Genomic DNA, 18,073 nt, shown 5'->3' on the forward strand with positions numbered 1-18,073 from the left:
TATTTAAAAAAAAATTTTTTTTTTTTAATTTATTTGGCTGTTCTGTGTCTTAGTTGCAGCACACAGGATCTTTAGTCTTCATTGTGGCATGCAAGATCTTACAGTTGTGGCCTGTGGGATCTAGTTCCCTGACCAAGGATCAAACCTGGGCCCCTTGCATTGGGAGCAGAGACTTAGCTGCTGGACCACCGGGGAGTCTTCAATCTTCCTATTTTAAACCTATGGAAGCTGGGGCTAATGATGGACTATTAAATTCATGTGGGGTTTTTGGTCCTTGCTTTACTCTCCTCAATTCACAGATAATTCACTAAGACCATTCTATGACTAAAACTCGCATTCTATCTGCCCATAGTTTTAAAGATATTAGTCAAATACAAAACAAAACAATGGGATGCTAATCCCTATTCGTTAAAATGTTCTCAGAGTCAGTGAAGAGCTTACGATCTGGTGACAGAATGAGGCTGCAAGAGGAGACTTACTATGTGTATGTGATAAGACAGGCTATATAATACTTTAGAATGATCGTCTTCTGAAATTTGAAATTACCCTTTACTGCTTTGGTTTATAAAAACATAGAGAGAAAGAGTGGCTTAACAATCACTTCTCAGAGGGAACCAAGAGAAGCCAAGAGCAGTCTGGAGCAGTAAGAATGGGAAAAGTTTTCTCCATTTAGATATCTTACACTATGGAAATATAGAGCCCACTATACAAGGGCTCACTCTCTCTGTTTTGTCTAATACTGTATCCCCGGTGCTTAGAAGAGCACCTGACACTAAGGGATGCACGGTAAGTGCTTAATGAGTAAATAAATAATTCAGACCAGTCGGGGAAAAGCAGTCTACACACAAAGAGGACACTTGGTCTGTTTTTAAGTGTAACGTGCTGTAATTCAAGCTAGAACAGCATAAACTGCTGGCAGGGCAAAGACCAGATCAATTCCTCTCAGCACTTTGCCTCCAGCACCCAGCCCAGCGAGTGCCTGGTAAAGACGTGTTGAATAGATGTTGGCTGAATAAATGTCAAATTGGTATTTCCAGGAGACCTTCATTTTTCAATAAATTAGAATGACTTGAAGTAAATCTCAGTTATTTTTATGTAATGGGTGTTTAACTTGACTACAACCCATCTATCCTATACATTATCTTGTCACAAAGATCTGACTAAGTATGCATCTCTTCTAGCCAGTTCAGTCCCAATAGTCACAGATTCCAAGTTAGCAGAATCTAAATTATCACAAAGATACTGGAAAGAAAAGATTTAACTTAGCTTTGCAAAACTCAGTGGAAACACATGTATACCCGTACATATGTACAAAAAAAATGAAGTCATGGGAGTTCCCTGGTGGTCTAACTAGGATCCAGTGCTTTCACTGCCGTGGCCCAAGTTCAGTCCCTTGTTGGGGAACTGGGATCCCACAAGTCTGGGGGTGGAGCCAAAAAGCAAAAGCAAAAAAACCCTGAAGTCCTACAGCATTTTTCTTTCTATTTCTTCACCTTGTTTAGACAGTGAAAGAGGAAAGGATTATTTTCATCATTGATGAGGGCCAGTTTATCGATTCAGCCTCCTGGACCTTTATGGAAAAGCTCATCCGGTCTGTTCCCATCTTCATCATCATGTCCCTGTCTCCCTTTGTCAACATACCTTGTGCGGCTGCCAGTGCCATAATGAAGAACAGGAACACCACCTATGTCACCCTTGGACCTGTGCAGCCTAAGGACATCCTCAACAAAGTCTGCCTAGACCTCAGTGTCAGGGGCATCCCCAAAGAACTGGACACGTGAGTAACCCATTTATTCTAAGGCCTAGACAGCTGCACTTATTCACCGGGTCCAGACTTCATCAGATTCCTTAGGTTGTGTCTGAAAGCACCCATTTCAGTATTCTTGCTGGTCCCGCCTTTCAAAGGGACCATTGAACATGCTTGGTAGGATGGATGCTGCTCACCTTTTCTTTTTATGGTTCCTGTTACATCATGTTCAACTTTGCTTAGAGGCATGAGTTTTGTTTCCCTTTCATCAAGCTGGGTATAGGTACACTCAACTCTTACCAACAGTGACTAAGGGCACAGTCGTGGGCAAGTGACATGAAAGGCAAATTGGTAAACATTAAAGACCACAACCCACAACTGAGCCAGGTCTTAGTCACCAGTGATAACCTGGTCTGGTACTGGTGTTCTTTGTCATGGTAGATTGGATGTCTTCTCAGTGACTCCTCTACTGTGTCTTGTTAGGAGTCCCCTTAACAACATAGACAATGCCCCTTCCTTAGCTGTCTGTTTACAACCCACCATGGTATCTGTTCTTTATAATGAGGTTATCTTGCTTCTAGAAGAGCAATGTCTCGGACACCAGGCATGAATTTTCCGTGTTCTCTCCCTTTGACTCCCTGCCTCTCCCTCTTTATCTCTGTATTTATTTATTTAATATGTATATATTTATTATGTATATGCATCACCTTTTGATCTAGCCTTCCTAATTCTAGGACTCTGTCTCAAAGATATATTTATGGGGAACTATACTCAAAATTTTGTAATAACCTATAAGGGAAAAGAATCTGAACATATGTAATACAGTTATATATAACACAGTTATGTGTATATATATGTACATACATATAGAATCATTTTGCTGTATACCTGAAAATAATACAACATTGTAAATCAACTCTACTTCAAAAAATATTTTTTTAATATATATATTGACCAAAATATGAAGTGACATATGGACACAGTTTTTATTGAGGCATTATTTATACTAGTAAAAGACAGAAAACAATCCAAATGTCCATCTCTAAGGGGACAGTTAGAGTAAACTAGGATGCATCCACAAAATGGAGCCCTACATAGCTACAAAAAGAAATAAGAAAGTCCCACTGATATGGAAGGAAAGTTATGATCAACATAGACAGCATATTAAAAAGCAGAGACATTACTTTGCCAACAAAGATCCGTCTGGTCAAGGCTATGGTTTTTCCAGTGGTTATGTATGGATGTGAGAGTTGGACTGTGAGGAAAGCTGAGTGCCGAAAAATTGATGCTTTTGAACTGTGGTGTTGGAGAAGACTCTTGAGAGTCCCTTGGATTGCAAGGAGATCCAACCAGTCCATCCTGAAGGAGGTAAGTCCTAGGTGTTCATTGGAAGGACTGATGCTGAAGCTGAGACTCCAATACTTTGGCCACCTCATGCGAAGAGTTGACTCATTGGAAAAGACCCTGATGCTGGGAGGAATTTGGGGCAGGAGGAGAAGGGGACGACAGAGGATGAGATGGCTGGATGGCATCACCAACTCGATGGACGTGAGTTTGAGTAAACTCCGGGAGTTTGTGATGGACAGGGAGGCCTGGCGTGCTGCGATTCATGGGTTCACAGAGAGTCGGACACGACTGAGCGACTGAACTGAACTGAACTGATATGGAGGGATGACCAAGATACATTATTGAGGGAAGAACAAGGGGCAGCCTAGTGTGCAGTATGGACAAAGTGCTGTTTTTTAATCTAAGGAAAGGGGTGAAATATATATGTGCATTTTCTATAGTTTTTGAAAGAAACCTTGAAAAGATAAGCCAGAAACTAATTTAAATGGTTACTTATAAGGTGAGGTAGGGAAGCAAGACTGAGGATGTGCCTTATTACATAGTTTTGAGTTTGGAAAGATTTAAATGTTTTATGTAATTTTCAAAAATGAAAGAAAAAAAAGCAAAGGCAATCCCTAAAAATGGAAAGCAAACCAAAACAAATGGAGAAAGAGATGTGATTATTTCTGAGTGATTGAGAAGACTCAAATATTTTTCCTTCCTAAAAGATAGTTCTTTGATATAAATAGGTTGCCTTGTTTTCACTACAGGTATCTGGCAGAGGGAAGCTGTGGAATTCCATTTTACTGTGAAGAATTGCTTAAAAACCTAGACCATCACAGGGTACTCATTTTCCAAGCAATGGAGTCTGAGGAAAAGACAAATGTGACCTGGAATAACCTGTTCAGTAAGTCCTGTATTGATGGTTCTTTCTCTCACTCTCCTTCTGAAGAGAGGGTGGCCAGAGTAGGCTTTTCCATAGGCTTCTTCCTAAAAGGGGTTTGAGGAGGCAGTGAACGTTGGACTTGATATCCCAGAATGTGAGAGAACTTAACATTGTCGGGGTCTCACTGAACTGGAGAAAGAATGTCGACCTGTAATAGAAATGAAAGAATGGGGAACACATGTAAATCCATGGCTGATTCATATCAACGTATGGCAAAAACCACTACAATATTGTAAAGTAGTTAGCCTCCAACTAATACAAATAAATGGAAAAAAAATTAAAAGATTGAAAAAAAAAAGAAATGAAAGAACACCAGAGAATCTTAAAGCCCAGAATCAGAACTGATGAGGGATGTGGATGTTATCAGGGAAAAAGAATAACTTGTTTTCTAGAGGTAAAATGATTATCTCAAAGTGAATTGTCAACAAGGTTCTCATGGTAGACATGCAGGAGGATGAATTTTGAGATAATGGCACAAAGAAACCAGGTGGAATTTTTAAGAAAATGGTTTTGTTGAAGGGAGAAGGGTGGGGGTTGGGGAAAGGGGTACAGAGGCAAGCTGGGGTGCAGAGGATTAGGATTAATGTGAATGATAGGAAAATGTCTGGGGTGGGTATGCTAGTTGTTCAGGGAGGTGGCAGTGATAAGGAGAAAAAATAATATGCTCACAAAAAAGAAAAGAAGGAACTATATTTAGAAGAAAGGAAGAAACTATATTTAGACACAAAGGTTTAAGAGATAGCATCTATGCTATGAAAAAAGAGTTAGAACAGTGCAATCAAAAGAAAATTTTGGCTTTGAAGTTAGGAGTCCAGATTTCAGTTCTCCATATGACATTTAATAGCTGATATTTAGGGATTAGTCACAACCTTTATTGCCAGCTACCTGCTCTATAATGTAGAATAGAGGAACTCAAATCTTTTCTCATTTATTCACTCAACAAAGGTCTATTGACCTTTGTTTGACTGTGTCTTACACCACAGTAGGCATTCTGGGGATCTCTTTGAATATAAACGAAGTGACTGAATACAATAATACTTTGCTGCCTCGCTGAGTTTCTTTCATTAAACTTTTTGAGGTGGTCATAAATTTACATACAGTTGTAACAAGTATTGGGTTGGCCAAAAAGTTCATTTGGGTTTTTCCATAAGGTGTTATGGGAAAACTCAAATGAACTTTTTGGCTAAAACAATAATATGGAGAGATTCAATTAATGTGCACCCTTTACCTGGTTTTCCCCCATAGTAACATCAGCAAAACTACAATAATATCACAACCAGGACATTAATATTGATACAGTCAAGATACATAATATTTTCATCACCACGAGGATCCCTCGTGTTGCCATTACAGCCACCCCACTTCCCTCCCACCCATACTTCCTTCCCTGGTAATCACTAATCAGTTCTTCATATCTATAATTTTGTTACTTTAAGGAATTTTTATAAATGGAATAATACAGTGTATGTGATCTTTTGAGATTGTTTTTCACTCAGCATAACTCTCTGAAGACTATCTGGGTTCTTGTGTGTATCGGTAGCTTGGTCTTAGTTGCTGAGTAGTGTCCCATGGTATGGACATATCAGAGGTTGTTTAGCCACTCACCTGTTGAAGGACGCCTGGGATGTATACAAAAAAAAGAATGCTAAAGAACCTTATTGAGTCAGCTGACAAAACTGGAATATGGACAGTAAAAGATGATAAGTACTTCTACTTACGTAAGAGAATTGTTATTCTTGGGGAGTTCAGAGTAAAGTATTTGGGAGTAAAAGGGCGTGATTTATACGACTTAATACTCAAATGAAATGCTTCTGAAAAATATGTACATAGAGAACAAAGGGTATATATAGCAAATGGGGCAAAATGTTAACAATAGATGAATTTGAATAAAGATTAATAGTGTTATTCTTACAACTTTTGATAAATTTGAAACTTACCAAATAAACAGATTTTTTAAAAACCAAACAACTTTTCATGGTTTCCTATTGGATTTACAGTGAAATCCAAACTCCCTACCTTGGACTGGAGACCCCTGTGGGAGCTGCCTCCCACCCCCGCTGTGGTCGGGCCAACATTCTGAAATACGCTCCAGCCACATCTCTGCTCCTCTAACACCCTGAGTTCCTGGTTGCTCCCCTCCTCAGGTGCTTTGCATACCTGCTTCCTCTTCCCTTACCTCAGGTGTTATCACCTCAATCACTTTCTCTGACCATGCCTTGCTTAAGGAAGACCTTCCCTATTCTGAGCTTTCTCATTAGTCTCTATCACTGTGTTTCTTTGTTCACAAAACTGAGTCACATTGTGAGGTTATCCTATTAATTTATTTATCTGTTGATTATTATTTGTCTTCCACTGTGAGAATGTCAGCTCCCTGAGGCAGGAAGTTTTATATACTCCTGAATCTCCAGTCCTAGGATGGCCTGTACCTAAAGGTCTTGTTCCTAGAGTGATAAAAGAATGGTCATCACAGTGCTAGGTCCTGGAAAGGGAGATTAAAAAGCATAGAAGAGCGTGGATCAAGTCGTGTTCTTTATATATTTTTGGCTGTGTGACTTGTAGGATCTCAATTCTCTGACCAGGAGTTGAACCTGGGCTACAGTAGTGAAAGTGCTGAATACTAACCACTAGACTTACCAGGAGACTCCCTGTCAAGTCAAATTCTTAATCCCTATTCTCCTACCCCCATGACACATGCACACACTGACCCCTTTTTTGGTATGCTACCCTTCATTTGCTTCCCTGATCCTGAACTCTTCCTTTGCCCCACTTGCCTCGCTGGCCAGTCCTCAGATTGGCTCCTCCCCCTGGGTCTATGTTCGGAGGAGAGCATTCTTCACATTCCATCCTCGACCTTTCTCTTTGCTAACTCAGTACTCTGTCTCCACTTGTTTTCAGTTTTTCATTTATTTTCCAGCCTTCTATGTGTGAAGTGCACAAGTGAGTGACTATGTGTGTGTTTGTGTACGTAATATCCAACCTTAATTTCACTCTTAATTCCAGACCCATATTTGCAATTGCCCATTGGACTGTCCTATACATCCCACTGAACTCAACAAATAGAAAATGTAGCGCATTACCTCCCTCCCATACTGCATCTCCTCTTATATTTCCCAGCTTGATTATTGGCGACACTAATGTCTCTCTCACCTCCATCACTATCTTGCCTAGGTCTCATTTTCTCAATATCATCAGTTTTCTTTGCATTATTACTTGCATAATCCTATCCATCTTCACTTCCTGATATTCCATTGTCACAGTTTCTTACGCACCTTCCTAGTCTCTTGCCTGTCCTCCCTGCTTCCAGTGTTATCTTCCTAAAAATAGCTGGTTGGATCATTACTATCCAACTTGGGATATTTCCCCACTGTCTGTGGAACAAAGTCCAAGCTTCATAGTGTGGTATTGAATGCCCTGCACACTCTGCTCTCAAGCCTTCTCTCTAAGTACATACATCTCCTACAGTAATGAAGCACTCCAGCACTTCACCCACTGTGGTTTAGTCATGTCATACTGGCCTCTTTACATTTCCTCTCATTGTAAAGTGCTCATGGCTTCTGTGCTTTTGCGTTGACCACCCTTCTATTTTCTACTTGGAATATCCCTTCCTTCTTTAAGTTTCAACCAAAATATTTCTTCCTCTATGAAGCCTTCCTGAATCTACTGACTGAATTAATTGTCCTTTATTCTCTATTCCTCTTTGCTCTTTAGCTCTTAAGTCACTTTTCCTCTTTTATGATTAGTTACCTAAATATCAGTTTCCATAAATCTTAAAATCCTTGAGGGCTGGAAGCATGCATTAGCCACATTTATAGCCTTCACAGGTTCTGATGCATAAAAAGTCTATACTGTGTTATGAACCCTCCCACACTTACCATCTGTGCCTACTCATGTGGCACTTGTTTACTGTCTGGTTATCTCACTCTCTGTGTATATAGCTTTTCTTTCCAGAAGTTCAGGAACTTAGTTATGGTCACCCTCATATTTCCACATCGCCTATCTCAGTGTCTTGCATGTGGTGACCCAAGGACAAAAGAGTAGATAAAACCAAGGAGGGTCCTGGAATGCAGAAACGGAAAAACCAGACCCTTATCATCCTTTCCTCCCCCACGTTGTAACTGTTAACGGATTTCAGGTCTTCCTACCATAACCTGTCTCCTCTTCTACCCCATAGGGAGAAGATATTTGCCTTACTCTTCCCAATCCCCCCCCCCCCCCGCCCCGCCGCAGTTTATGTGCCTTATCCAATTAGCAAATGACCTGCAATACCTCTATCCCACTCCTTGTACCCTGGGTATAAAAGTGAACTAAGGACCCCTGTTCAACGCCAGTTCTCCCTTGAGCTGGCCTGCTGTTCTAACAGCTTTTCCCACTCTAATAAACTGTATTTCCCTCTCATTCTGTCTCATGTCTGGAAATTCTTTTCCAACCCGTGCCCGGTCCATGACATTGCAACTCAAGTGTTAATGAATGACTGGAGGGACAAATAAGTAATACATTTTGGAGTGCCAGGAGAAAAAATTACTATGCAAGTTTATATTCAAACTTCATTCTTAATATCTTTCTTTTATTAAAAAATGAGTTCTTAAAATTTTTTTTAAAATTTATTTTTGGCTGCACTCAGTCTGTTGCTTTGTTCAGGCTTTCTCTTGTTGTGGCAAGTGGGGTTACTCAATTGTGGTTTGTGGGCTTCTCATTGCAGTGACTTTTCTTGTTGCAACACTCAGACTCTAGTGTACAGGCTCAGTAGTCTGCCAAGTGGGCTTAGTTGCTCCAAGGTATGTAGTATCTTAGTTCCTGGACCAGAGATCAAACCCATGTCCCCTGAACTGGTAGGTGGATTCTTAACCATTGCACCACCAAGGAAGTCCCTAAAATCTCTTTCTGACAATAACCAATCTTAAGGAGAGTACAGTCTTCTACAGAATATGCCTGCCTCTGAGTGTGGGTATTTCAGTGTGCATACAAGCATATACTGTAAGTATATGTATAAGTATATCATATATAAGAAGTATGGGCTTCCCAGGTGGTGCTAGTGGTCAAGAACCTGCCTGCCAACGCAAGAGACATGAGACACCAGTTCAATCCCTGGGTCGTGAAGATCCCCTGGAGGAGGGCACGGCAATGCTTGCCTGGAGAATCTTCAGGGATAGAGGAGCCCAGTGGGCTATGGTCTATACAGTTGCAAAGAGTCGGATGTGACTGAAGTGATTCAGCATGCATGCACATATAGTAAGTATGAACTGTAAGATACATCCTGATAATCTTTGAATCTAATTTTTGTTAAACTGCATGTATTATGGAAGACGTTCAGTTGTTATTACCAATCCTTTTTTTCTTGGGCAGGGGAGGGAAAGAAAAACATGTTTTGAGTAAATTTTGATTTTCATATGTCAGCTTTACTTAAAACAGTATTCCAGAATACTTTAGGGGCTGACACACATCTCTGCCTGCTCTTTCTCATGTGAGACCCATCTTGAAGTTTATTGGGAAACCCAGATAATAATAGTGCAATGACTCTCAACTTTTCTTCCCCTATACCTCTCTATAGAGAACTTTGCTAAGCCAAAAGAGGATTTAAAAATGTTTACTTTCGGTGTTGAGGAGGAAAATGAAGAAGTCTGTAACCTCGCGAGTGGTGTCAGATTGAAAAACTTGTCACCACCAGCATCATTAAAAGGTAAAGAAAATGTGACATGGTATTCATTTTCCAGGACCTAGATTTTCCTCTTGCTTTCTTTAGGATGCTTTAACAAAGGAGAAAGTGAGAGGGTAACAGACAGGAAGGCCAGGGGTCTCCAAACGAGGAAATAGGCTGCAAGTGTCAGACATTTTTTCCTCTCTCTCAAGTGGCAGGAGGAAACAAACTACAAGTGTTAGATGTTTTTCCCCTTCTCTGTACAAATTTAAAAAGAGGTTTCTTTTAAAATTCTGTGTTGCCATGACAACACCTGGTTCTACCTGAACTTAACTTTTCTCAAACCTTGAGCTAACCAATGCATTTTTCTTATGGAAATGTTTTTCTTAAACTATGTTAATGAACAATGTGTTTATCCTAGACGGTCTTCAAGTTGGTTCTGCCTAAGACAAGGAACTGACTTGACAAACCAGTATGGTTTACTCATGCAAATATTCTCTTAAGCTATGTTAGTAAGACTGTATTTGCTTGGAAACCTGCCTTTCTTCAAAATTCATGTCAATCATTTTATGGCCCAGGATGACTCCGCTGGTGCCAATGTCATCTCAAAATGCATGTTGTGGATGAGGGGCCTGGTGCCAGTCTGAGTTCTGAGACATCTCCTTTCTCTAATTAGCAGCTTGCTAGGAGCTATCCCTGTCGCTCAAGTGGTAAAGAACCATCCAGCAATGCAGGAGACCAGGGTTTGATCCTTGGGTCAGAAAGATCCTCTGGAGAAGGCAATGGCAATCCAATCCAGTTATTCTTGCCTGAAGAATTCCATGGGCAGAGAAGCCTGGCAGGCTACAGCTTGTGGGGTCACAAAGAGTCGGACACGACTGAGCAACTAACAGACACACACAGTAGCTATGGACTGGCTAAAGACTAGCAGGAGGGGCACTCTTTCTGCCCCCTTCTGATGTCTATGTCAGAAGCTTTCTCTATCTCCTTTGTACTTTAATAAAACTTTATTACACAGAGGCTCTGAGCGATCAAGCCTCGTCACTGGCCCTGGATTGAATTCTCCTCCGGAGGCCAAGAATCCCAGCGTCTTGCACAGCTCAGCAACAACCTTTCAAAAGGAAGATAGAAGACTGGCTTTATCTATTTCATGTTACCTAGGCAATGGAAAGCCTCCATAGTAGGCTTGGCTTTTCCTTTTCTAAATAGAAGCCACCTTCCCCCTGTGCATATTCTGGAGTCTGATTTGAACAAGGTTTTATTCAACTGCATAAAAGAATGATGTATAGTCCATTTGCAATTAAGCAGAAATCAAATAATGAGAGAAAAGATCTAACTGATATTTTTTCTCAGCTATCTACTTCTGAAATGACAAACAAGGGAATTTATATCAGGGATGTACTATTATTCATTTCAAGAGAAACTAATTTCAAGCAGTGTTCTAGTATGCATTCAGCTCAAGTCCATGCCTTCTATGGAATGGTCAAATGTTTAGTAGAAGGATGAGACCTCAAGTTCTCAGTCTTCAAAACAGCATTGCTTGTGTTTCATTCACTATGACTTGTAAAGTAGCAAGGTAAACTAGTTTGGTTTCTTTTAATCAGTGTTTTTTTATTGAAGAAGTTGATTTACATATAATGTGTGTTAATTTCTGCTGTAGAACAAAGTGATTTTTGTTATATATATATATATATATACACACACACACATTTATATACACGAAGTATATATATATATATATACATTTATATACATATATATTACATATATTACATATATATTACAAAATTATATACTTTTTATTTTTAAACTGTACCATGTGGCTTGCAGGATCTTAGTTCCTCAACCAGGGATTGAACCCAGGCCATGTCAGTGAAAACCTGGAATCCTAACAAGTAGACCTCCAGGGAATTTCCACATTCTTTTTCTATTATGGTTTATTATAGGATATTAAATATAGTTCTTTGTGCTATACAGTAGGACCTTGTTGTTTATTCATTCTCCATATAAAAGCTTACATCTGCTCTCCCTGCTTACATCTGGACTAGTTTGGTTTCTACAGTGTTCTGTGGATAGGTTGAGGAGTTCATATTTTGTCCCAATGTGGGTGATGCAATACAAGGACATACTGGTCAAGAGCCCAGGAAGTTATGTGACCTTTGATACTCAAGCTTAGATAAGAAGATGGAATTGGAGCTAGGAGCTCTCTGCCACTTGGTCTTGATCATAGAGGTAATAATGAGTTGTCACAAGAATAAATGAATGCTGGAGCAGATAGAGAAATTTTATTGCCAGGAAGTTCCAGGAGAAAGGGTAGCTAGTGAAGAAGATAGAGAATGACCCGCTGGAGAAGTCAGCACAGAACATGGAAGTCAGGCCCTGCTCCTTTTTATTTTTTGGCTGCATTGTGCAGTTTGTAGGATCTTAATTCCCCAACCAGGGATTGAACTCAGGCTTTTGGCAGTGAAAGCCCGGAGACCTAACCACTGAACTGACAGGGAATTCCTGGGTCCTGCTCCTTCTGACCACTGTGGCCTACCGTGACCTCTCCTCTCCTCACACACCCCTGTCACATTTTAACACAACATCAGAACACCTTGAAATTGATCTTATTGCCGTGGCCAATGGGACATGCATATTTTTAGGTCATAGCATCTCCATCTTTTGTACTCCCGAGTGCTATCTGCTAAGTAGGTACTAAGCAAATACTTCTTTTGGCTTAGCTCAACTGGCTATAGTTTTGTGAACAAGAACTGGAGAGCCGGACAGTTGTCCATCTCTCGAATACATTTGATAAAGACAGATGACTAATTCCCTATTTGTGTGACTTTCTACCTGCAGAAATCTCTCTGGTCCAGCTGGATAGCATGAGCCTGTCCCACCAGATGTTGGTGAGATGTGCTGCCATCATTGGCCTAACTTTCACTACAGAGCTGTTGTTTGAGATTCTCCCTTGTTGGGACATGAAGATGATGATCAATGCCCTGGCAACCCTTGTGGAATCCAACATCTTTGATTGTTTCCAGAATGGCAAGGAGCTCCGAATGGCCCTAGAAAAGAATGCAGCTTCATTTGAGGTGAATTATCGATCCCTTTCTCTGAAGCCACTCATTGAAGGAATGGGTGAGTAGAGCCTGGAAATGAATAATAGTGCCTTCAGTTTAAGGCACATCTTGATAAAAGAACAGATCTGTGTTTTGTAGCAGAGGCTGACTCTTTATCCATGGTGTCTCTGTCCTCTCTAGATCACGGTGAGGAGGAAGAGCTCCGTGAACTGGAAAGTGAGGTGATTCAGTGCCACATCATTCGATTCTGCAGCCCAATGATGCAGAAAACAGCCTATGAGCTGTGGTTGAAGGACCAGAAGAAAGCGATGCACTTGAAATGTGCCCGCTTTCTGGAAGAAAACGCCCACAGGTGTGACCCCTGCCGAAGTGGAGATTTCGTCCCCTTTCATCACTTCGCAGTGGATATCCGGCTCAACACTTTGGACTTGGATAACATTAGGAAGATGGCTAAGTCCCATGGATTTCAAAGTAAACTTTTTCATTCCTAATTAGTTCTAATTATTCCTGGGGAAAACAAAGGCAAGACCTAAAGGAGTAGATCTAGACCATGAGGGTTTCAAGTCCTCTTCTGACTCAGACACCACAAATGATGGGACTTAAGCAGTGTAGGTCATCGAGGCAGGGAGAGTTGAGGAGTGTACATGCAACTGAGTTGGCAGAACCAATCTCACGGTGAGATTGTCAGGGTGGATATGGGGATAAGGACTCTGGTAGAAATGAGATATGACCAGAGCTCAAATTATAATTTCCAAAGGGGTAAAACAGACAATCACATCAAGGGGTGGAACCCAAGGAAGGGAGCATGATCCAAGAGGGAGTAATGTTTCTTGCAGATAAGAATGCTGTTGCTCTGTGTAGTTTGAAACAAGGTTTCAGTGGAAAAGGAGTATGAGTGGGAGAGAATTAGCCAGGACTAAACAGGTCAGGGTCCCAGAAAAGAGCACTTGGGTTCAGGACAGGGATTCATGATGTTAAAATTTGTACCAAGTACCAAGATACAATGAATGTTGCAATCCAAAGTGAGGCAAATAGATGAATGTCCAAAGGAAATAGTTGAGAATCAGTTATTATCTTGGATCCTTCATCCACATTCAAGACATGAAGTGAGGAAGAGCGTGGAGAGAACTGGGATTTGTGGGGAGACTTGGCAGGAACTGAGGAGTAACTGTGTACCCCCAAGTGGCTTGCTTCCTTTATCACCCCAACCCTAGACAGTTGTCTCCTTTGAAGTTGCTTGGAGGACACAGAAAACCTCATACCCCATGAAGCCAGAGTGCCCAGTGGCTGCAAGAGGATCAACCTGCCCTCCCAGAGCTTGGGAAAGGATTTATTTATCCCATAAATAAGATATAACTCACCTGGGAGAAAAAGTCAGCCTGCTGCCATTTTAAGTTGCTCCCAAGAGTACCCGTAAGAGTGAGAGAGGACCCCTAGTAGTGGAGTGTTAGAATAAAACCAACATTAAGAGAGCAGGCAATGGAGAGCTAAAGAAGATGCATGACCAGATCAAGGTAGCTTCAGTGAAGGATCCCAATGTAGGGCTACAGTCAAAGCACCAGTGAAGGTATTCATAGGAGAGGGTTGACTGACAGAGATAAAAGGGAAAGAATATTCCAGACTCTCTGGAATCAGCGAGTCTTACTTTACAAATAAATATGTATGTTTTAATTAATTTACTTATTTGGTGAGGAGTAAGATCAGCTGGCAGCTAGCAGACAGGTCAATTGGAGCAGAGCTGGTCTTCAGCAGGCTGGTTAGGGCCACCAGAGAAAACAACTTGAGTTATTTCAGGTTCTCCAATGCACCATAACTTTCACTCTGGAACATATATGGTGGGGTGTCTCTGAGAAATGTCTGCTGATGTCCGTTCATCAGCACCTCCAGCTGAGTGAGGCTAGGGCTCAACTATTTCCCTTATCAGAATTTTTCACCTATTCAGAAGGGTGTCAACTAGATATCTTTAAATAAAGACATTTTTTATAAACTCAAAATGGATTAAAGATCTAAATGTAAGACCAGAAACTATAAAACTCCTAGAGGAGAACATAGGCAAAACACTCTCCGACATAAATCACAGCAAGATCCTCTATGGACCCACCTCCCAGAATATTGGAAATAAAAGCAAAAATAAACAAATGGGACCTAATTAAACTTAAAAGCTTTTGCACAACAAAGGAAACTATAAGCAAGGTGAAAAGACAGCCTTCAGAATGGGAGAAAATAATAGCAAATGAAGAAACAGACAAAGGATTAATTTCAAAAATATACAAGCAGCTCCTGCAGCTCAAGTCCAGAAAAATAAATGACCCAATCAAAAAATGGGCCAAGGATCTAAACAGACATTTCTCCAAAGAAGACATACAGGTGGTTAACAAAGACATGAAATGATGCTCAACATCACTCATTATCAGAGAAATGCAAATCAAAACCACAATGAGGTACCATTACACACCAGTCAGAATGGCTGCTATCCAAAAGTCTACAAGCAATAAATGCTGGAGAGGGTGTGGAGAAAAGGGAACCCTCTTACACTGTTGGTGGGAATGCAAACTAGTACAGCCGCTATGGAGAACAGTGTGGAGATTCCTTAAAAAACTGGAAACAGAACTGCCATATGACCCAGCAATCCCACTTCTGGGCATACACACTGAGGAAACCAGATCTGAAAGAGACACGTGCACCCCAATGTTCATCGCAGCACTGTTTATAATAGCCAGGACGTGGAAGCAACCTAGATGCCCATCAGCAGACGAATGGATAAGAAAGCTGTGGTACATATACAGTATGGAATATTACTCAGCCATTAAAAAGAATTCATTTGAATCAATTCTAATGAGATGGATGAAACTGGAGTCCATTATACAGAGTGAAGTAAGCCAGAAAGACAAAGAACATTACAGCATACTAACACATATATATGGAATTTAGAAAGATGGTAATGATAACCCTATATGCAAAACAGAAAAAGAGACACAGATGTACAGAACAGACTTTAGACTCTGTGGGAGAAGGCGAGGGTGGGATGTTCTGAGAGAACAGCATTGAAACAAGTATACTATCAAGGGTGAAACAGATCACCAGCCCAGGATGGATGCATGAGACAAGTGCTCAGGGCTTGTGCACTGGGAAGACCCAGAGGGATGGGATGGGGAGGGAGCGGGAGGGGGGTTCAGGATGGGGAACACATGTAAATCCATGGCTGATTCATGTCAATGTATGGCAAAAACCACTACAATATAAAAAAATAATAAAAATAAATCATTTATTTAAAACAAAAATAAATAAGTAAATAAAGACATTTTTTAGATTTCCTGAAAGTTTTACCATAAAAACAATAGTCCCAAGACCTACTGTCCTGCATTCATATGTTCAGTAGTTCCTTTTTTTAAAGGGTTTTTTTTTTTTTTTTGGTGTGGACCATTTTCAGTGGTTATATATGGATATGAAAGTTGGACCATAAAGAAGGTTGAGCACCAAAGAATTGATGCTTTCAAATTGTGGTGCTGGTGAAGACTCTTAAGAGTCCTTGGATTGCAAGGAGATCAAACCAGTCAATCCTAAAGGAAATCACCCTGAATATTCATCAAAAGAATATCAGTGATGCTAAGCTCTAATACTTTGTCCACCTGATGCAAAGAGCTGACTCACTGGAAGAAACCTTGATGTTGGGAAAGATTAAGGGCAGGAGGAGAAGTGGGCAACAAAGGATGAGATGGTTGGATGGCATCACCAACTCAATGAACATGAATTTGAGCAAACTCTGGGAGATAGTGAAGGACAGGGAAGCCTGGCATGCTGCAGTCCATGGGGTCACAAAAAGTCAGAGAGGACTTAGCCACTGAGTAACAACAAAATTTTTAAAGCCTTTTATTGAATTTGTTACAATGTTGCTTATGTTGTTTTTGTTGGCCATGAGCCATGTGGGATCTTAGCTCCCCAACCAGGGATGGAACCTGTACCCCCTGCTTTGGAAGGTGAAGTCTTAACTGCTGGACCCTGAGGGAAGTCACAAGGGCAAATATTTTTAACTTAGTTCTTCTTTCTAGTCATTACCTCCATATGCTAAGTGATATGTTAATGCTGCTTTTTAAAAAATCAAATTCTGACATCACCTGTTTTAATCTTGCTATGGTAGGTGAAAATCTAACTTTATTACAGCACTCTTGGGCAACTCTCTCCCAATATTGTTATAGCACTATCATTAGATAAATTAATCAAGTATCTACATTATTAAGATTATGTAACTGCTGTTATAGAACTAAGTAATATACTGTGAATAGATTTCTTAACAAAAGTTTATTTTTCCTAGAGTTTTTATGAAATTTCCTTTTTGCAATGTCTTTGCTATAATATCCTGTTTCAGCCTTGGCTGAAAGCAAAAACAAAGACATTTGTTATCGCCAAATCTCCCCTAAGTGTGAGGTATGCTTTTAAGTAATTCTGGAGAAGGGCATGTTAATATCATATGAGTTTCAAGAACACAGCAGGAGGTATGCATCAGATAGTGAAGAAGTTGATTCCCTTTTCAGTTCTCTGTCAATCCTGAGTACTTCCTAAAAACTTATTTTCTAAGTCTTGATCCAATCTAAGGATGGACAGCCCACGGGCTTCCTCCTGGGTTCTTTCCTTCCACTTGCTCCACCTAATTCTTCAGGGACCTCTCCTCTCATTCCTTTGGTCTTCTCAATATGCGATTTTCTCGTTCAGCATTTCATTTACTCATTTAGTAAATATTTTTTGAGCTTCTTACATGTGCCAGAGATTGTTTTAGGCACATCGATAGAGCAGTAGGAGCCAGCAAAATGGGCAGCCAGTGAGGAAAGAAATCAAGGGAATGGGTGTTGGAGAAGCCAGTAAAGGCGAGGAGAGGTCAGTTGTTGCAAATGCTGCCAAGAGGTGTCATGAGGTGCAGACAAAGGCGTAATGTTTGGGTTTGGCACCTTGCTTTTACTGGTAACTCTAACAAGCAAGTTCTAGAGAAGTAGGAGGATAAAGATATAATTCAGTTTATTCAGCTTCTATTCACTAGAGTTGAATTAGACAGCAGACTAGGAAAGTGAAAGTCGCTCAGTCTGATTCTTTGCGACCCCATGGCCTATACAGTCCATTGAATTTTCCAGGCCAGAATACTGGAGTGGGTAGCCTTTCCCTTCTCCAGGGGATCTTCCAAACTCAGGAATCAAACCCAGGTCTTCCACATTGCAGGTGGATTCTTTACCAGCTGAGCCACCAGGGAAGCCCAAGAATACTGGAGTGGGTAGCCTATCCCTTCTCCAGGGGATCTTCCTGCCCCAGGAATTGAACGGGAGACTCCTGCATTGCAGGCAGATTCTTTACCAACTGAGCCATTG

The 18,073-nt window shown here is 40.7% G+C and overlaps 1 protein-coding gene across 1 annotated transcript in view; it reads left to right on the forward strand.

Moving 5' to 3' along the window:
• The window catches only part of ADCY10 (adenylate cyclase 10), a 79,027-nt gene that overhangs the window by 35,933 nt on the left and 25,021 nt on the right, over positions 1-18,073 (forward strand). The window contains exons 16-20 of the mRNA XM_043450092.1: positions 1,503-1,777; positions 3,844-3,980; positions 9,568-9,696; positions 12,496-12,777; positions 12,900-13,190. Coding sequence (XP_043306027.1) covers positions 1,503-1,777; positions 3,844-3,980; positions 9,568-9,696; positions 12,496-12,777; positions 12,900-13,190 — 1,114 coding nt within the window. The remainder of the gene's footprint in view (positions 1-1,502; positions 1,778-3,843; positions 3,981-9,567; positions 9,697-12,495; positions 12,778-12,899; positions 13,191-18,073) is intronic.

The sequence above is a fragment of the Cervus canadensis genome, chromosome 2 (assembly GCF_019320065.1).
Source record: "Cervus canadensis isolate Bull #8, Minnesota chromosome 2, ASM1932006v1, whole genome shotgun sequence".
NCBI lineage: Eukaryota > Metazoa > Chordata > Mammalia > Artiodactyla > Cervidae > Cervus > Cervus canadensis.